The sequence below is a fragment of the Thunnus thynnus genome, chromosome 20 (assembly GCF_963924715.1).
Source record: "Thunnus thynnus chromosome 20, fThuThy2.1, whole genome shotgun sequence".
Classification (NCBI taxonomy): Eukaryota; Metazoa; Chordata; class Actinopteri; order Scombriformes; family Scombridae; genus Thunnus; species Thunnus thynnus.
This window is the reverse complement of record NC_089536.1, coordinates 13,270,265-13,292,101: the sequence shown is the minus strand read 5'-3', so window position 1 is coordinate 13,292,101 and position 21,837 is coordinate 13,270,265. Positions and strand designations below refer to the sequence as shown.

Below are 21,837 nucleotides of genomic sequence, written 5' to 3'. Positions count from 1 at the left end.
ATGACAACTTGGCAAACTCCATCTGCTGATGAGTATTATGTTGTATGATTGAAAAAAACAAAACAGCACTAAATGGACCTTGAGGTGAGAGGTTGTTTTTTTTTGTTTGTTTGTTTTTTCAGCTGCTGTTTCCAAGTCAAATAATGAATTTTAAAACTTAGAGATCCCCTCCAGGCATGTTTTAAGATGTATAAAAATCCTCTGCTTGGAATAATAAATTGTGTCTGACATGTTTTTTTCCACAAAGATATACCAATATGGTTCACTTGGATACAAGATGCCTCCTACTTCACTGAAAAGTCCATCCTCAGAGCGAGTTATGATGTCACAAATCATGACTGTAGGTAGGTACACACCTTCAATTCAGATTTTCGGTGAACATGGAGAAACTTTCCTCCTTCAGCAGATGAATGCGGAAACAGTAAAACTCTGCACATACATCACTGTGCACAGTGAAGCTCAAACATCCAACTGAAGGAACAAGAAGAAAACACTTTTGTTTTAATATTAAAACTGTGTCATGAAAGAGGGTCAATGTCATCTTTAAAATAGTGATGGATATGTCAGTTGATATTTCAGAAGAGATCTATGAAAGATAACATAGAAAAGCTATATTTCTCACAAATCTGAGGCAAGTTTTGGCCAAGCTGATATGTTATGTTTTAATGTCTCCACTCAACCCCTGATATAACTTGCATACCCTATATGTACACAAAATCTTATCAGTTTTAACAAATATATAACTAAAAGCCAACAAGTGCTGTGCAAATTTATAGATAAATAATTTTACTTAAAATAAACAATGAAAACAATTAAATACATTAATATGTTAAATGTATTTCTTTCATTTTCTTCAAATAAAATGAGATTTAAAAAAAAAAATGTTCAAGGAAAAACTAACAAACAAAATTTAGAAAAAAGGTTTGGGGCATTTTAATAGTCATGTGGGCAGCTGTTGATGTGGAGAGAGAGAGAACAACCTGCAGGTCTGACTCCACTGACAGGACGTCTCTTGTCTTGTTTACATGTTTACCAGCGATGAGAGAGCCACATAACAAAAATATGCAATACTACAGTGAATGAGCATGGACAATGATAAGAGGATATTTGTCTTCCACAAGCAGCCAAAACCTGTCGACCTGTTAACCGTTAGTTGGCCTGCTCAGATTCAGTCGTCTCCGGCTCTGTGCTGAGAGCTGAGATATTTCAGCTTTTCTTTGAGCTCTGTTTACCGTCTTAAATCTTTCCATCGCTGCTCTGACGCTCATTTTTTTTGACTGCTGAGCTCCTGCAAAATTCTCTGTGACAGTGAGTTGACATGTCGTCTGCGACAACTTGCATATTAAACATTTTTTTTAATATGGTGACTTTGATATTTATTGCTTATTTATTTTGTTTTGATATGTTCAACATAAAACGTAGTTAAGGTAAATGTTGCAGATTTTTTTTTTAATGTGGTGAAACGTTATTAATGGCACCCCTGTCCCCTGGCCCCTGGCCCCTGGCCCCTGGCCCCTGGCCCGTACTAGCAGCACCAACTTTGGGAACCACTAATCCAAGTAATTAGAAGAGTATTAGGGAGTGATTTAGGGGAAGGGACAGTGAGTAGCAAGGACAAGAAGCCTCAAATGACTCAATTTGTCCTCTCAAAGTATGTGACAGGTTGATTTAGCAGCAGAGGCAGATGCAGAGCAGGAAAGATAGAAAACACCAGGAGTTGGAGAGGTCATCCGAGCCACTATCTCTACTTGCATGACTTAGACAGCCAAGAGACAGAGTGAAGACAGAATGGCAGGATTAGAGGAGAGAGGATGAGAGTGCAGACAGAAATGTGGAGGCGGCAGAGTCAGTAAAGAGAGAGTCAGCAGTATAGAGGGATGAGAAGAAAGATGGACAGCAGCAATGAGCTGAGATGATATGAGAGGACATTAGAGAGGACATGAATAAACATCTGCAATCACCATGGTCAGGATAAGTGGATACAGAGCACTATTTGTAGATATGAGGCAGATATGATGCTTGACTACATTAACAGACATGGACAAGGGACAAAAGAAGGAATAGAAACTTTTAGGAGGACTGCAGGATAGAGCAAAAAAATGGAAGTGAATATAGAAAAAAGTTAAACTGTTGGGCAGTTTAACTCTCTGAATTAATATCTTAGTCTCATTTTTAATTTAAAAGCCACATCAATTTGTTTCACCTATACAGTAAGAGCCTTGGCTGATTAGTTGTTACCGTTATTATTCAATTAGGGTTTGTGTTTAGACGTTTCTAGCAAATTTAGACATTTGAAACCGTAGCCACATCAGCCTTGACTAGATTATGTGACCAATGGAGTCCAAAAGGAGCCAAGTTTTAAGGCGGTGTTAAACAGGAATTCCTTCTATTGTGCTTAATATCAGGCATTTTCCTGTGTTGTTTTATACATGATGTGTTCCACGTACTCCTTAAAATCATCTTTTGTCTGTATCTCTTGACCAGAAGATGGCGCCATGTCAACATATCTAGCAAAACTGTCAACCGTGGCCTATGCTCAATAGCTTGTGGTTACAAAGTATAATTAGAAGCTCTAATATGATATAATATAATATAATATAATATAATATACTATAATATAATATAATATAATATAATATAATATAATATAATATAATATAATATAATATAATATAATATAAGAAGTTTTATAAGAAAACCAAGTGACAGCAACAGAATGAAGGTTTCTTCAGCGTAAACAGTAATACTGATGTAAATTCATGAAAGAGCTCTCACTGAATATGACAGGAAAGGCTCAAGGCTGTGGTGACGGAGATGACATGAGGTGTTAGTGCATACTCCATGTCACTCCGCTCATGCAGTGGTGAGTCTGAGATGCTGCTGAAGTCAGCCAAGTAATCTGTCGATTCAGCGTTCTTACTGGTAGGGAATTCAGTCCATTTTGTAAAGTTAACCTACCATAACCCTGTTTCTGCATTTAACCCTTATACTGCCTTCCTCCTCTCTAGTCTTCCCTCTGTCAGATCAGATAAACAAATTCCTTTCTCTCCAAATTCCTTTCTCTCCAGTATTGTTCTCTTTCATGAGATTCTGTCTCTCTGATTTAGTCGGTCACTTTGTCCCTCGGGTGATACCATGTCATTGTTGTTGTTTACCATTATATCTGCTGCTGTCAGTCCGGGACCCTCTAATGATAATGTCACCAGCAAGAAGCAGCTGACTGTACAAAACACTTGTAGCCTTCACTCACTTTCCAAATGTTAATTATGTATTATTCTCCTCTTTCTTTTCCAATTTAGCCATCACTCCATAGAAAACCTTTCTGTTAGCACAAGAGAAAATGCAGCTCTCAGCTCAAATGATCCTACCACAATTGATCATTCAATTTAGGTCATATACTAGAGGCTGACATTGTTAGGGAAAGAAGTACATGCTGTGTCTATTATTGTTAAATAGGCACAAGATAACTTGCTGCCCAACCCAATTTTCAATGACCTCCACAGGTAAGTGAATGGATAGGAAACCCAATTAGCATCAATCTGTGGAGAATGATGACAAATTGTATTTGAGGATCTCAAACCCGTCAATGACACCACCTCCTGTTGTACCTCCATGTCAATATCCATAAACCAGCTGATACTGCCCTTCCCCCACCAATAACAGAAGACTCCCAACTGTCGAAATGCTTTAAACTGCCAGTGCTGTCCGATGATTGCTTTTATAGATAACCTCATTGATTTCTCTCCATTCAATTACTCCCCCCACCTCCAAAAGTGAAACATAACTCAGTTAAGGGATTTGAGTCTTGTAAAAGGTCATTCTGAATTAGGCTTTCTATGCCAAAATGCTCTCAGGCTGATTAGGATTGTGTTTCCTCTCCTCTGCGTTTGATTCTTCTGCTGATAGTCTAAGAATGCAAAACGAGCCAAAAGTCAAGCTAATAGCTTTGAGCTGCGGCCCTCGCTGAAAGAGACAGTCAGTTAGCAACAGATGGTGATGTGAAGGAGAGGAGTCAGCTTAGTCAGCCCAGGAGTGTGGGCTGACTAAGCTGTGTAAAGATGAATGGTAGAGATAAAACAAAGATTCCTTGGCTTGCAGGTCATCAGCCACAGGAAAAAAAAAACAATGTTCAAACTGTATCTGCGTGTCCTTGAGGATGGTAAAAGTCACAAACAAAAACCTCACTGTATTGTGAGCTGCATGCATGGATTAGAGTTATCTGCTAAAGCTGTAACAGTGTTAGTAGTCATAATACGCAGCTGAAAATACCAGAACCAAATGTTTTTTAGCAAAATTTGGCTGAGATATCCTGACCTTGAGTCCCTACTATGGGTAAAGCACTAAAAACTCTTCATCCTACAGTTCCCATAATGCAACTGGTTACCTTTAATTTGAGCCCTCCTTCCTGTTAAGGTTGTTCTAGGACTTTAGAGAGCTTCTCCATAGCCACAGAACACTTTGTACAAATGTTTTTACAGGCTGAGTATTATTGTCCATGATTGTAAACTGACCTTTATGTGTAAATTGGTGGATTGCAACTTTAAGGCAGCTTGTTAAGGGTATTTGTGTGATAGCATGTGAAAAAACCTCTTGACAAAACAAGCTTTACAGATCTAAGATTCGTATCCAAAGCCGAATGGAAGACGATGAAACAAACTGTCTGTGTCTGTTCAGTCTCAGACTAGGTCCAAAGACAACAGTGTGGTAAATATATGGGTTGTCTGAAAACTTCTGTCTTCACCCCTTTCATAAAGCCCTAACTACCTCTATGTTGTGTAGCCTGACCCGAAGGAACTGGAGCAAATAAGAAAACTTTGTGATGAACTGCAGCGCTCAGTATGAAAAGGTGTAAGCAGCATGTTTTAAGAACACATTTTTGACAAGCTCTGCGACTCTGAATTCTATCTAATCATAATCCATCCCTGTGCGTCTTACATCTGCCCTGCAAGTGCATGAAGCCCCCATTTCAAGTGAGTCCTCATTTGTCACTAGATAATCTTCCACATCCATGATGAAAGGTGGATAAAGACCTAAAAGTAGGTCATAAGTTAATCGTATAGAAAATAGAAAATGTGCAGCAAAAGAACAATGGACTCTCTGCAGTGGTTGTGCAAAAGTATACGGGTAGAACTGGGGTGATGTATACAGTCAGTGACGTAAAAGGAAACAAATGAAGGCAACTTGTCACTTGTCTCATTGATTGTAGGTCATAGCCTGCTCTTGACCCTGAAAAATGACCCACAAGAGTAATAATAATAATAATTTAAAAAAAGGTAACACTTTACTTTACAGGTCCCCTAATTGTATATAAATTTCCTGGACATTTTTTGAATAATTTGCAGGTATTTATAATTATTTAGGACAAATCATATGAAAAAAATGAAAAAGTGTTAAACTGGTTTAGTTGGTAAGTATCCACTCATTAGAGGGTATTTGGGTTTGTACGTAGATGTTCTTTTTTAAAATTTCTTAATAAATCAGACTCTTGACAATTTTTTAACTGACAGAAAATACTTTTCAGTGTGTAATTTTGCACTTTTTCAATAACAACTGTTCATTCTTAGGACATTTCTTTGAAAGGGTTATGTCATGGTAGTATACAGGAAATGTGCTTATTATAAAATTTTCAAGAAACAACCTAATATGCTCATATGTAGTTTGACACACAAAACTACACACTGAAAGCAAAGTATTTTCTGTCAGTTAAAGAAAAATTACCAAGTAAACCAACTTAATACATTTTACAATGAACAATTTTTTTTGTTTCTTATAATCTGTACCTAATTGCACCACCCTCTCTGTAAAATGTCCCAAAAATTAACTGTTAAATACCCACAAATTACTAAATTTCCAATTTCCAGGAGATTAGTGTAAAATTAATGGACCTGTAAAGTAAAATGTTACCCCCCTAAAAAAAGATCTCACGTCCCCACAAATTATATTACTTACTTACACAACAGCATAATGCAGATGTTCATCAACCTTTATAAAAAAAGGTGGAGGTATACCAGGACCTTGCCACTACTGACTGGGGTACCCGCAGACCCCAGAGGTATACATTTTGTCATATCTCACAGGTGCTTTATTCTATCATTCCAATTTTTCATGATGTTGTCACTCAATTTGTTCCTAATGACTTCATGTAATTGTTTTCTGTTTCTGTTTTAATTAGTGCTTTTAAAAAAAATACCAATGTGTTGGGGTCCTAGGGGACCCCAGTCAGAAGCACCCATTTCCGCCCATGTTGTTTTGATAGATGGAACTATTTATGGCGGTCATGTTTGCCATGGGTCCTAATTTAAAGTATCACACACTATCAGGGGGGGTAGGAGCACTCTGTCAGTCATTTTGAGGGCTTTGTGGAAAGACTGTACTTGGAATCAAAGCTGCAATTTATATTAAAGAAAAGTATATATTTTAATTTTACTCAATACACAAATTAGCTGTAGGTTAAATAATAGTAATCATTTTTTTTCAGATCACATTAATTACATAACTAACAATGTATTGAGAAGAAATAAGTTAACATTTTACTATGATGGTTGTTTCTCACAATAGTTTATTCTTGGGGTCCCCGGGGGCCCCAGTCGGTATGTTAAATATGTTGGTATGATAAGGGTTAAGAAAAGCTATTTTTATCTTTCCTAATAATGTGAATGAACCCTTATGCTTGACTTTCTTTTTTCTCTTTCTCTCTCCCACACTCACTCACTGACTCACTCTCTCTCTCTCTCACACTCACAAACCCCTCCTTGCTTTGCACCAGCCCAGTTGTCTTCATCTGCTCTCTGCCGGTCTCCAGGATAAGAAGTCAGTTAAACACTTGAATTAGTAGCTACTGCTTCACTCACCTGAAACTTTGAGGCTGTTTTAACGAGTGAAAGAGAGCACCACAGTTTTTGGTGTAGCTTTTATCCCCCTCTGGACAAAAGTACCTTTATCCTGACGGTTATTTTGTGAGGTTTTCTTATCTTGACGGAGGCGAGCGGCGCCAAATCTGCGTCTGAAAAGGTGAGGATGCTGCGGTGAGTTCATACAGTAGGAAGATAAATATAAGCTGTTCTTTGTGAAAGATATTAAAAGATTTTATGGGAAAGGTAAGGTACTAGAAATACTACAGCTACTACTACTATTTTTTCTCTTTTCTAGGTCAGTCAGGGCGAATTTTGACTACATGTCATGCTAGGTTAACTGATTTAGCGTTATGTTACTAACGTTTTCTAGCAGGTTCAGTTAGCTAACGTACATTAACCTTTTCTATTGTAATTTACAAGCTTTTTAAGTTAATATGACAAATTTACTTGATAATAATTGGTAGGCATTAATAAGCGTAACGGATTAATAAGCATAATGTTTTGGTTAAAACAAAAAAAAACCTCTCCATAAACGTTTTGCCTAACAGATTAATTTAGCTTAACTAATGCTAGCATCCAAACATAACTGTTAAGTTAGATGGTTTTATTAAGTCCAGAGGATATAGCTATGATTTTCAGTTAACATTATTCTATCAATTATTTTTCGATTAACTAACTGTCTATGATATGTCAGAAAAAGCCCAACTCAAATAACCCAAATATATTCAATTAGTATAAAAAGTATAAAATCTTTAGTTGTGAAGCTAAAACCAGGTAATGTTTGACGGTTTTCTTAATAAAGACTACAACTAATCAATTATCAAAATAATTCATTTCAATAAATCAGGCAATTTACTGTCAATTGATTAATGATAATTGACAGTTATTGATAATAACTAATCCAACAACTAATCATTGCAGCACTAAGGGGATCCCCAAGGAAATGAGCCCTACATACATTTATTTGAATTATTTGTTAATGTTTTTGGCGCCGAATCAGTATTGATGAGTGCCCAGATGAATCAGTATTGATTAGTCACCAGTTGTTTTATTTGCTATTTGCATCGTTGTGACTCACACAGGGATGTCTATTTTCCAAGCAGTTACCGAAGTTAAATTATTTTGTACTTTATTATAATCTAAGTACAGCACAGTATCTTATGGTGATGGTGATAAGTGATTTTGCGGGTTTGTCTCTTTGGGGTTATTTAATTTTAAATGCTAGAAAATCTATTTACAGTGTTTATTCAGCAGTAGTGAGTAAGAAAGAAATGATTAGTGAATGAATAAACATTTAGACTTCAACTTTGGACAATGTTAATGTTCAGTTTTTTGAAATACAGTTTAGATTTCAAGCTAGCAAAGACTGAAAATTGTGAGGACTAATTTAACTAAACTTATGTCTTATGTTAATATATTTGTTCCCTTTGCAGGCACATGGTTGTTTGAAATCTCTCTGAATTGTGGCCAGGAAAACGAAGAAGACAAAAAGGATAAAACAAAAACAGGTAGTGGTGTTCACTTCAATTGTGCAAATATCCATAGAATTAGAAATAAACTATGATGATTTTGTTTTATTATTGTTATGAGTAGTAGTGGTTGTAATAGAAGGAGGAGCAGGACAAGTGCCGGTTGCTGTAAAGCAAGAGTGATAAGTAGTATTTTCAAAAATGTTTATTTACTGTATAGTCTACTTGGTTTTCAACGCATAAATATGTTCATGTCATCCAGAATTTTCCGGTCAAGTTGAACTAGAAACTTGAAATGTGTCAAAGTTTGAGATGTAAGCCACAATGTAGTCAATGACCTGTGTTTACTTCCAAAACAAAATAACATATGATGTTATTAACTAACACATATAATAAGATAACATATGATATAACACGTGAAAGTCAAACAAAGTTGGCATATCACTGGAGAAACACTCTTTTTAGGGGTCCAAGCACAACAATTGTTGCAGCCCATTTGTATTTGTTCTGGATTTTATTATAATAATTACTATTTGTACTAATTCTTGTACTCACACAAAGTAAAATAATAACTATAACTGGAGAATTGCGGAAGACATATTAGCTCTCTGCATTGGAGGCTTGTGTCAAGAGCACGTTAAGTGCATTATCTGTGTGTGGTTTGACATCTTTGAGTAGTTGATTCACAAAGTGACCCCAAAACACCCTGTGGGCTCCACGTCTAAAACACTAGATACAGCGATGAGAGATACTGAGTCTAAAGTTCAAGTAACTACACTTGCAGTCCGTCTCTGTTGCTTTTCCTCAGGAAAGATCATTATTTTTTTTAAGTAAGTTTGCCAAGACTTGTATGAAATGTGGTAAAAGAGGTTTCTGCCTCTGTTTTAGATTTCCTCCTTGCCTCCAGTTTGTGTGTTGATCTGAATACCTATTGTGGTTCACTACAATAGGAGTCAACCACTCCTGGGCGCAACAAGGAATCAGCGACATACTCTGGAAGCAAAATACCAGACTCGGGTCTGCTAGTTACTACAACATAATTTTTTTTTCTTTCTCTTCATCTTTACTAAATACGTGTTGGTAAAGTCATAGGAGCTTTGCTGTTTGTTTATACGATGTCTAGTATTTGGGCATCCTGTCGGTGTGGTGGCTCCTATACCCATTGTTTTCTATGTAAACCCATACATGGGGCCATTGTGGGTTGATGCTTGTCAACTGGTCAAAATGTAAAGCAGCAATTTTATCACTCACTCACCAGATCCGCACATCGTGGCTTGTGTACCTTGACTACTTCTTCTGTTTGTTGATGTCAGTTGTGTGTTGGACTTATGAAGCTGATCATGTGGTTTCAGCCTCCATGGTTCAAATTTGACCAGGTACCTTTGTTACATGTTATTCAACACTTTCTCCCCCTTTGTTTCCTTTCAGCTTTCTACTGCGTAGTATCTAATAAATGCAAAAATGCCCCCTAATAAGGGACGTGCAGTATCAGCAAACTACAAACTTTTTTACGGCTACATTCCAAGTTAAATGTGGGTGAGTGTTTGATACCCAGAAGACAGATTTTGGGCAGAGCGTCACTTTAAACTGCTTTAAAGGAAACCACAACCTTCACGATCACAGTTTGAAGCCCTCTAGATAGGCGTGTACAAAGTTGGGTGCTCTTTAAAGTCACGCTCCTCAAATGGTTCTTTTACTGGCTCTGTAGGAAACTGGAGGCTGCTGGTCTGGGGCTGGGAGACATCTGGGGAAAGTGCATTGTACTGCCGTCAGGCATTTGATGTGACACTACTAGCAACTTGTGCCATGGAGTTGTTTATACATTTTGCGACTAAGCAGATTTTTTGCCAAGATTAAATGGACTTAATTTAGCAGTTGTGTGTGGATTTTCTTTTACAGCCCACTTGCTGTTAAGAAGTTTCACATAGACTGAAATGCCCCTGGTGGCCACTTGAACATCTTTACTTATGTAGAAGTAGCAACAGTGCGATAAAAAAAAAAAATCTATTACAAGTAAAAGTTCTGCATTGAAAATATCACTTAAAGGCAGAATGTGCAGGATTTGTCAGCTGCAGCTTGTAAACACAACATTCAGAGTAGGCCTCTCCTCCCCGGCTCAGTGTCTCTCTCCTCTGCTCTCTGTCTGTGCTTTTATGCACGAGGGTGGGACTGAACTACACACACGCACACAGAGCAGATAGCAGAGCAGAGTCCACAGCGGACAGAATGAAACAGACTTAAGTTAAACTTTACTCGAGTTAACTACGACTGCTCGCTGCCATAAGTGCAACAAAATCTGGCAGTAAGGGAGATGGTACGATCAATTTATCAAACAACTGTTGAACAGGCAGAACATCAGCACTGTATCTGGCACCTGGTCACCACATTTTTATAGAGTCTCAACCTCACAACCTCCAGTGACTGTTTTACCATTTTATATTATGCTATAAGATCATTGAAGCTAATTTTAACTGATGTACTGTTGAGTAGTTTAATGTATAACAGTGTGCACCATATTTTATAAGCTCATCAGATATTCAGCCGCAACGATCAGTTGATTAATTGATTAGTCATTTGGTAAATAGTGGTGCAACAGATTGTAGTTGATTCGTGATCCGTACGGATCGCCCCCCACAGTTCGGCATGCATGTGAACCACTTACTAATTGCAAAATTTAATGTTTCATTTAAGACAAAGTAAACAAACTGCTGTAAGTACAAGTCATGGACAGACAGCGTGTCACTAACAGGGATTTTAAAGAGCAATGACCAAACCAGCATCAAAGTGACATCTGCAGGTATTTTAACACGCTGTTTAATGTGCAGCAGCGAGCCACTAATTAGCTATCTAGCTGCTAACTGACGGGAGCGGTGCACTTTTCCCCGATGAATGTTTGTTTGGTGGCTTGTTCAACAAGCTGCAGGACAAGACGTGTCCTCATAATTGTAAGTTATCATCAAGTTTTGATGATGTGGACACAGGCTGTTGTCTCCTTCAGTACTGTGTTTAAGAGAAGAAGATATCATGCCTCTTATTGCAATTAAATTTAACAATTGAGCATTGAATATTTTATATATTTCAAGATTTTATTTAAACATTGGAGATCTTTAATGTTTTCATTTAAGAAATGTGCCCCCCCCCCTTTTTTTAAACTAATTAATTAATTTTTTTGCTGATCTGAAAAATGATCTGATCCGTGACTCAAATCCGTGATACGATCCGAACCGTGAGTTTTGTGATCCGTTGCACCCCTATTAGTCGATCAACAGTAAATTAATTGCCAACTATTATGAAAATTGATTAATCGTTTTGAGTCATTTTTTGGAAAAGAAATACTAACATTATCTAGTTCCAGCTTCTTGCTGGTTTCTTTAGTCTTCTCTGATAGTAAACTGATTCTCTTTGGGCTGTGGACTGTCTGACAAAACAAGACAGTTTAGATTGCCTCTTGGGCTTGATTGACACTTTTCACCATTTTCTGATGTTTTAAAAGCCAAACAACTAATGGATTAATTGACAAAATAATCCGGAGATTAATCAATAATAAAAAATAACTGTTAGATGCAGCCCTAGTCATATGTTTAGTACTGTATGTAAATCCTGATTCTGTAAAGTAACTAACTTTACAGTAGTAAAAGTGTGACTAAGTTCAGGCTTCTGACCAGATTTTTCAAGTCGTTCTTAACACATAGTCAGTATAAACTGGAGGAATGATGACAACGAGGAAAACAGTCTGTCTGACTGTTTTAAGACAGACTTGAAAAATTGTGAACTTGTCCTTTAACTTAAACTTTGATTTAGCTCATTGTTGGGTTGGTCATCACTTTGATTTAAAATCTGTGTTTTGTACACAAATGAAAACTTAGAATATGGATTTAACAGTTAGAGCATTATTATAACCATAAATGCATGACTTTATACAAGCAAGTGAATCTGCTTTTCTTCATCGTTCTGTAGCAGTGTGATCTGTTTTGCTGATGAGCTGAAAATGAGTAATGTAAAGGATTGCTCACAGTTTCTTGTCATCAGTGAGACTTGTGTTTGGGTGATGATAGCTGCGCTACTGGGCCTTCAAATAGTACATTACATAACATGGCCAGATGTGCAGTTTTAGAGGGCACATTACTCTTAATGAGACAGTCAGGATTGTTTTTTTCTTTACAGAGTGAGACACAAGGAAGCATGTGAAGTTAGCAGCAGCTGGACCCGGTTTCATGGGGGTGTTTTAGGATAAGATGTCAGTGTGACATGCAAAGTGTTAGTGAGAGGAGTTTTCAGATGTTTGGCATCATTTAAGTTGCATTTGCACTTGAGTTAAATTTAGTATGTGTGGCCTTACATTTTAACCAGGGGTTACCTGAGTTTTTGCATAGTGAAAGATAAAGTCCTCTCAAAAACAACTTTAAAAAACCACTGATTCAGCCTTTCAGACTTTTGATTATTATTGTTGACCAAAGATATTACGAAAGAGTGAATCACAATAATATCCCCGATGTGCATGTCATTTTTGCATAGAGGACAGAGCAGTAAATTGGCAATAACTGATTCTCAATTTGTAATCAGTAATCAAAACAAATTGAGGCTGCAACTAATGATTATTTTCTTAATCAATTAATCCTTTAATTTTGTTTAGTTAATAGATTAATTGTTTAGTCTATAACCTGTCAGAGTGTCACAGTTTCCCAGAGCCCAGGGAGACATCTCCAAATGTCTTGTTTTATCTGATCAACAGTCCAAAACAAAAACGGATTCTGTTTACAGTGACATAAAACAGAGAAAAGCAGCAAGTCCTCACATTTGGAAGCTGGAATCAGTAAATGTTTTTTCTTGATAAATGACTCAGGTGATCAATCAATAACCAACACACAGTATTTGCTGATTAATTATCTGTCGACTGACTAATCGATGAATTGTTTCTGTCAAAACAATTAACAGCAAATCCCCTTTGATGTGGTCATGCAACCCTATTGAAATAAAGTGCCTCCAGAGCCAGAGGGCCTTATTTGGCCTAATAGGGGGGTTACACAGAGTTCAAAACTGCAAGCTGATGAAACAAATGGCTTTTTGGTTTAAGCGTTAAACACTTAGACAAGCCTTTTTTTCTATTTTGCCAAACAGTATAACATAATTGAGTTCATACAGTCCCAGAACGACCTCAAGCATGTTCCTTTATCACCATCCATTCGGTAGATGGATGCCAAGTGCATGTCAGTACATACAACAGTGCAGCTTCCTAGTGGGACTGTACACATACTCACACATCACTTGCAGACATAGCGTGTCCCACAAAAGTGTGAATCTTTTACATTTCTCTTCACATGAGTGATTAATGGAGACGTCTGCAGTGTTAGATTTGGGCAGATGGATGTCTGCAGGTTAAACAGAGGTTTTTTGTGGTTAGGTAGAGTGTGTGGTGGTCCAGTTCACAATGAGGACAAATATGGTTTCTCTGTGTGCAGATAAAGAAATCAACAGACAGTGAGCTAGCCATCCAGTGTGCTACTGCCTCAGAGCATCTCTTTACCCAAGCCGTTCTTGGCACGCTAATTACGGCACACAGAACCGTGTTTGCATGTAGCTGAGCCATATTTAAGACTAATTTTAGTTTGATCCATCTAGGGCTGCAATCATTATTTTCATTTGATTATTTTCTCAATTATCTTCTTAATCGTTTTGTCAATTAATCGTCAGAAAATAGTAAAAAATGCTCATTAGAATTTCTGACAGCTCAAGATGTATTAAAATGTCTTGTTTTGTCCAACCTAAATTCCAAAAAACCCAAAGATATTCAGTTTATAGTCATTTATGACAAAGAAAAGCAGCAAATCTCTACATTTGAGAAGCTGAAACCAGTGAATTTTTTGCATTTTTACTTCAAAATCAAAATAGTTGCCAATTAATTTTCTGTTGATCACCTAATGGATTAATCACCTAATTTTTGCAGCTCTAGTTCCATCCATCAGTTATAATCCCACAGCTCTTTGTCTGCATTGTATGTGAAAACCAAAGCATGAACGTAAAGCCACATTTAAAACTGAGGATTAGAGTTTATTTTTCAGTAAGTTAAACAACTTAATAGAAACAATTTCCTAATGTAAAATATAATTTAAGTATGTTAATGAGAACCTCCTATCATAGAATATCTGTTCATGTCATATATTAGTATGCTAATACTAATAATCTCTGATTTTAGTACGCTGGTGCCATTATGGATTAGCAGTAATGTCTTTTCTCCAGTAAATCATATTTTTTGTTCTGTGAATTCATGCCACATTCATAAGGGATAAATGAGGGGTACATTTTATTTTATTTTTTTAAAGAGATAGAGATAGGGGAGTCATACCGTAGATGTTGCAGTTATGTGGTATGCGCCTGAACCATTAGGCCATTAGGGCATCAATGGGGGTCATTTGAAGTTAGTTCACATTCCACAGCTGCCAGAAAGCTGATAATAAAGGTTTCCAGGGTTTTACCTGCCTATCTAACTCAAAAACAGGCCGCTTTTGAATTACTGGCCGCCGCCTTTGTTGAAATTCCAGCATGTGATGTTGACGGAACGAAAAAGGTGGACATAAACTGCTAGGGCAGCGCAGCACCCGCACAGTCTACAGCACGCACAGACTAGAGTTATCTTGTAGTTCATCTTCAAAGAAATGCACCGGTTGCAAGCGTGTTTTGATTTAATCACTAAATAATTACCTTTGTGAGACAAACATGACGTATACTTGAACTTCCTACGCCATCACTCAGAGACTGACATTAGCGGAGCAGAGCAGTGAACTCCAGCAGTAACAAACGAGACCGGCTGACCAACACACACTGCAGCACTTAGACCAACTCTGAGGTAAAGAAAATAACTTGGTGCTCAGTCTGTTTCACCTCAAAAACCCTGCGCCTGCTCAGCGTGTTGTACAACGATGTCTTTCCCCGGAGCTAAAAGTGCAGCAGAGAGGCTGCTCTCCACTGCAGGAGACATGATGTTAATAACACAGTGGAGCACTCCGCCTCCCCCTCATTTTGTTATTCTTATACAGGCAGGAGACTGTAAGATGCTTTCACATTGACTAATTCATTCATTAATGCAATTAACTTTTTAAAATAAAAGGGCTGCAGACCACTTATCTTATCTGCCACTTATATTTCATATTGTATTTCAGTGGAATAATGACACCATTGAATGGTTTGGCACATAGTATACTGCAGCAAGAGACTGAAAATAGTGCCCCCTTTTCTATTAATTCAATTGAGAATCGCTTTTGAATTGAGAATTGATTCTCAATCGAATCGGCACCTATCAAATCAGGAGATAAGCATATCGTCCCAGGCTTACAAAATAAACACCATCATTTGTCACAACCTTTATTTTTCATCTTTTTGTTCCATCTTGGTATAAAATTTAAATCCCTTTGGACACTTATGTCTGTCAAATCATGATTTCTTTCACTTAAGCACACGGCACTTTAAAGGTGTGCGCACAAACTGTACTCCACACGACGCACATTCTCCAACCCTTGCCACCTTTGTCTCAAAAAATTCAGGGAAAACTCTGGTTTCATTGTTTTTATTAACTGAAGCAATAAGTCAACAAAATCACAAAAGTCAAAAAAGAGTTTTGAGAAAGTGTTTGAAATAATGACACATTTATTGTGTTGTTTGAGCGCCCTCATACCATGCGTATCACCACTACGCCTTATTATCATAAATAATTAGATACTCTATATTACCACTGTAATTTAGTAATATTTAAAAAAATGATATCAGTACTTGATATTAATAATACTGTGGCAGTGAAAAAAGTAATACTGGTGATTCTTCTTCCATTATTTAAACCAGATGAGAAAGTTTCCAGTTTACGGATGGTCAGACAGAGGAGACGCAAGGTAAAATACCTATCAGGGACATTCAGTTAACAATAGCAATTATGGTTAGACATTCCACTGTCGTCATTACTCTTCCCTTTGTGTACTAATGCCAAGGGTATGTTTAGACATGAGCTTTAGGGCACAGCTATTAAAAGAATCAAGGATAAAGGTGTTATTGTGTAGAAGTGCACTATTTGATAACCATGTATAGGAAAGAAAAAGAGCTTGTCTGTGTTGCTTTTCAAATCATTTCCACACTGAACCTTGTTTGGAGGAAAGTATGCTTCCTCCTGTTTTACATCTGGCAGTACTCAAATGCTTCATTGCCAACAATTTGAGTTAAACAACTCCATATGTGAGTGTGTGGTTATTTATTCATTTATTTATTTATTTATAGAATAAAAACAAGTGTAGGAAAGAGAAAAATTGAGAGACAGGCACAAAAAGACAGATTGACACTCATATTTGATGTTTTCTCCTCATATCAGAAATTGTTAAGAAGGTTAAAACTGATTTATTTTACAAAGCTCTGGGCAGGCAGATATTTTCTACTCTTTAAATGGCAAAAATATTTGACTATAAGGAAGCCTGAGGCAAGAGTGATTTGGATCTGGGGGGCATGTCAGGAGCAAAACAACAAAACAATAAAGGTTTTTACGTTCGATGTATCAACAGCAGCCCAAAATGCATTGACACAGCTTGCTTTCTTCACCTTTGAATATAAGGGGAAAGAAACTCACAACAACAGTCATAATATACAGTCAGCCTGTGATTTCTTATGACTTATGCTGTAGTAAACAGCTGCTTAGATACACAACCAGCAGACACATCTCAGTCCTCTTATATGCCATTCCTAACGTCAGTCTGATATTCACCTGCTTTTTAGGCCTGCTTTGGTCTACCCTTGCTAATGTTCTTCACCAGAGAATCTTTTTAGGTGTAGACCACAGGTGCTAAAACTTCAAAAGTCTTACACAGGCAACGTCAAAGTCTTCACACCATGACTTGCATTCAGAGTTGTTTTAGTGTGCAGTTTAATTTGGGTCTTTAGTTGCCTATAACTTTATTTACCTGTTGCTATTTTACTTGCCGATCTACAGTAGCACTACTGTAGATCGGCTGTTTACACATATGAGACTATAAAAAAAGCTATAATGCAGTTAAACAAGAGAACATTATGAGAAATGCATTAAAACCTTAATTAACCTTTAACTTTTGTTTGACTGAATCAATGACTTATGAGCATAAATGTCAATGTTTTATATGCATAGTTCAGAGGTTAATCATTTCTGCTCTCTCCACAGGGGCGTAACAAGAGGTGTATGTTGCCTCTCGCTGTAGTTTCCCTGCCATTACCATGAGTTGGAGTTTCCTGACTCGCCTGTTGGAAGAAATCCACAACCATTCCACATTTGTGGGCAAGATCTGGCTCACCGTCCTCATTGTTTTCCGCATTGTACTGACAGCTGTAGGAGGTGAGTCCATCTACTATGATGAGCAGAGCAAGTTTGTCTGCAACACAGGGCAGCCGGGCTGTGAGAACATCTGCTACGACGCCTTCGCTCCACTCTCACACGTCCGCTTCTGGGTCTTTCAAATCATTCTGGTGGCCACACCTTCGCTCATGTATCTGGGCTACGCTGTCAACAAAATCGCTCGGGTGGAGGAGCAGGCAGAGGGTGGAGGAGTGAGTGGTGTGTCCCGGAGAAAACCCAAGAAGCAGTATCTTAAAGGCAGAAAGCAGCACAGGGGCATTGAAGAGGCTCAGGATGACCAAGAGAAAGACCCAATGATCTATGAAATGGCAAAAGTGGAGAGTGATGGTGGTGGAGCGGCAAAAGGAGGCAGTGACGAAGGACAAGTAAAAGTTAAGGTGCGCCACGATGGGCGCCGGCGTATCAAAGAAGATGGCCTGATGCGCATTTATGTCCTTCAGCTCTTGGCACGCTCTGTGCTGGAGGTAGCGTTCTTGTGCGGGCAGTATGCCCTGTATGGATTTGCGGTGCCCGCCACCTACATGTGCTCAACCCTGCCCTGCCCTCACAAAGTGGACTGCTTTGTGTCACGGCCTACTGAGAAAACTATCTTTCTCCTCATCATGTACACGGTCTCCTTTCTCTGTCTGTTAGTCAATATATGGGAGATGCTTCATCTGGGCATAGGTACCATCTGTGAGATCGTACGCTCCCAACAGGTGCAGTTCTCTGACAATGAGCTGTATGGACTGACAAAGGGACCAGGCGCTCTTAATGAGGCAGGACTGAGCGGAGAGGATTACAGCAGCTACCCTTTTTCTTGGAATGCACCATCAGCTCCACCAGGGTACAACATCGCCATCAAGCCTCTCCTGGTATCTAAGGGGCCCCATGACCAACCACTACCCATTACTGATCTCACTAATGCCAAGATAGCATGCCGGCAAAACCACGTGAACATTGCCCAAGAGGAGCGCCAGCAGTACACCAATAATGAGGACAACCTGTGCAGAGCAGGGATAGGAGATGCCCCCGGAGGTAGCCATAGAGACAATCGCCAGCCTCAGAACAGGCTGGAGGCTGACAATCAGGCCTACAGCCAGCAGCAGAGCCACAGTAATAACCACAGCAGGTCTAACCGTGACCGTAAACACCGGCAGACCTCCAGACACGCCTCAAGCAAGGCAGACGCAGACAGAGGCAGCAGCAGCACCACCGGTAGTAGCTACAAATATGGAGAGATAAAGGGCTCTGAGTGGATCTGAAATACAGACTTCTCGGACAGACACAATATTTAAGTTTGTATGTTCATACTATAAATGAAAAAGGGAAGACACAGCCATTTTACATTACTATCAGTAGTATTAAATAAATGGCCACACTTCTATAAACCTAAACGTCCATCCAGATCATAAAGAGCACATGTTCAAGCAAATATACTGTAACATTTTGAACGCAGCTGACAAAAGTATCCAAAATTCTGTGTTTCAATAAAAAGTCTATTGGTCTAAAAGATAACACTTTGTCAGCAATAACATCTGGGAGAAACACAAAATGTTTATGGCCTCATTATGATGAGCATAAGCTTATGCTTTAGAATAAGATTTTTATTTTACAGTTTGTGTTTGTGTTCAGGTTTGAGTAGTCAACGGTGCGAGATAGATTCTGCTATCAATATGTTAATAGAAGCTTGCAGGGAAACCATTGAAGATAATGTAAATGGGATGTAAATTGGTGTAAGTTTGTGACAAAGCTTGCTAGTAAGTTTGAATAACTGTGGCCAGCGTATACCACACTAAATAACGATTGATTAAAAATATCAAAATAACTTATTTATATTTTGTTAAATGAATTTTGCTGGACAATGTTGGTGCTGTGTCTCTTGGAGATATCAAGAGGCTTCCATGCTGTTACCTAAGGTGCCTTATTTCAACAAAGAGCTTCTTGATATTGACACTGCATCACTTCAAGTTAAACACCTGATAAATATTTTATTTTTCTTTCATGTCCTCAACATCAGGAACTGAACACAGAAGCTACATCCTACTGTCTTTGTGACTAGTTTTGTTGTCATTCATGGGTTAAAGCCTTGAGCTATACTGCTGTTTCTGAAACATGCAAAAATGGTACTTTTATGTTTGATTTTATGTTTGATTTGGATTGATCGTAGGTTCCCCCAGCAATAAAGAACAAATGAGATGTAGTATGTTTCCAAATGTTTTGTAATTGGTAGTTTTTCAGTGTTTCTGTGTCATTTTTTTTGGAAAGAGAAAAGATGTTCTCGTTAATGTTTTGTGAGATGTTGAAATGTATCAGTCAGTGGAAGTGTCTGAAGTTTAGTGACCAAACACTGGTGCTCAAACTTTTGTCTGTGTGTCATTGTCAAGCTGTTAGAATATTTTTGACATTTGTCTTTGGCTGTTTGAAGTTAATGCTATGAAGGTTTTCTCTACTGTTATTCAATATAATTAGGATGATGAAATATAATCAGAACATCTGGCCGAGGAGTTGTGGTTTTTCCAGGCCTGGTATGAAGAATTCCTTGTCATTAATACACACTTTTATGGGCAGATTTTCAAATTGAAATGTCATTAAGGCTAGTCCTTTGCACTGTGCCAATTTTTCATTTCGTGTTAAGTATTTTTATGAAAAATGCATGTTTTGATTTTTTTTTTACCGAGTTATGAATAAATAAACAATTTGTATTTGCTGGTTTTTGTCTTACATTTTACAATTTGCTGTGATGACAGATAATAAAACACAATAGTAGTTAAGATTACATGATGGGTTGAGCATTAAATGTCCAACATGTAGGTTATAGTTTACCTCATGCAGGCAAGTATAAAGATTTTAACTGCTAATACATTTTCTCTACTGGTTTTAGTGTTTATAGGCGCATTGCCCCCTGCTGGACAAGAAGTAAAAATATTTCTACTGCCTACTCAGATAGATTACCACTGATAAAACCTGGGTTTGATCACAGGTTTCAATATCCATGTGGGTTTTGCTATAATGTTATATGTGGGCAGCCTATGAAACAGCAACAATTTAACCTCCCGTTGGGGAAGCATGGTAATACATATTTTATAGTATTATAGTTGATTTTGAAAGAGGAGAAAAACATTTGCTAGATAAAGTGTGAGTAAGTGTGACAGTATTTACATTACATTACATAATCCCTACTCGTGTAAAGTAATGTGTGGTAAAAGATAAAGGGAAATATTTGAGTTATTTTATGTGTGTTTAAATACTTGATTTACTGTTTCTTGATACGCTCCAATCTATTATTGTTTTACAGTCTACTATAGGAGACATAAGTCAGGATGAGTATTGTTATGAGGGTATTTTTTAAGGATTTTTTTCAATGGGATCCATTTTAAGCTATTTTAGCAGCTTAATGAAACTGCAGGAAATTCAAAATAAATTTGAAAAATGATAGTACTGATATAGTAAATACAGACATACCTGCAAACACCAACACAGACTTGATTAGAATGACATTTTATGTTTTTGTGTATTTCACCAGTATTCACAAATTTTGGCTGACATGACCACTTCTCGTTTTATTTTGTTTGTTGGTATTGTAGTAACGCTACATCCTCGTGTTGCGTTTAAGATACTGTCGGGGCCTAACGTAAAACGCATATTTGTAGGTAGAGCGCATTAGCGACAAGATGTAAAAGATTTAAATGAGATAGGTTAATAACACTTCTGTATTCTGTGAGGAAGATATTGGGACTGAAGAACATGTTTTCTTCCAGTGGGAATTAGTGCAGGCATTCTGGTTTTCTGTTCATTGCCGGCTAAGAGTATAAGGCTCCACACAACTGAATAGGATGTCTGTTAAAGTTGGAGATATTTATGATGAAGCAAGGCTTTGTGGTAAATAACTGTGTTTATTGGGTAAACATTTTATTCATATGTTAAAGTAATGCTGAGCCCCAAATAAACAAATGGAAGAATGAACTAAATCGACTTGCACAGTCATTCGAGTGTGTGAAGGAGAAGGATACCCTAAAATTCTTTTTTGTCCTGTTCAATGTAATATATTTAAAAAAGTTTTCAATTAATCCGCTAAACGCTTAAAGTACTTGAATTAAATAAAGATAAAAATCGACTGGAAAGACCCTAAGCCTTTGAAGCTCGGAAGGACAACCCTGTAAAGAGCACTGGAAGG

General features: G+C 37.7%; 1 protein-coding gene across 5 annotated transcripts; it reads left to right on the top strand.

The window, feature by feature from the left end:
* The first annotated feature begins 6,722 nt into the window (after nucleotides 1-6,722).
* On the top strand, nucleotides 6,723-20,365 carry LOC137171777 (gap junction gamma-1 protein-like). 5 transcript variants are annotated; one of them, XM_067575896.1, is made up of 4 exons: nucleotides 6,723-7,011; nucleotides 8,288-8,362; nucleotides 16,157-16,203; nucleotides 17,490-20,365. In XM_067575896.1, exon 4 carries the CDS (start codon nucleotides 17,543-17,545, stop codon nucleotides 18,923-18,925), a length of 1,383 nt encoding a protein of 460 aa, XP_067431997.1. In that variant the 5' UTR covers nucleotides 6,723-7,011; nucleotides 8,288-8,362; nucleotides 16,157-16,203; nucleotides 17,490-17,542; the 3' UTR covers nucleotides 18,926-20,365. The 5 variants fall into 5 exon arrangements, with proteins under 5 accessions (XP_067431997.1, XP_067431999.1, XP_067431998.1 ...); XM_067575898.1 differs by having other exon boundaries at nucleotides 6,723-7,025; XM_067575897.1 differs by lacking the exon at nucleotides 16,157-16,203.
* Nucleotides 20,366-21,837: the final 1,472 nt, after the last annotated feature.

Coding starts and splice junctions, on each gene's coding strand:
- LOC137171777 (XM_067575897.1), top strand. CDS start 17,543: ATGAGTTGGAGTTTCCTGACTCGCCTGTTGGAAGAAATCCACAACCAT.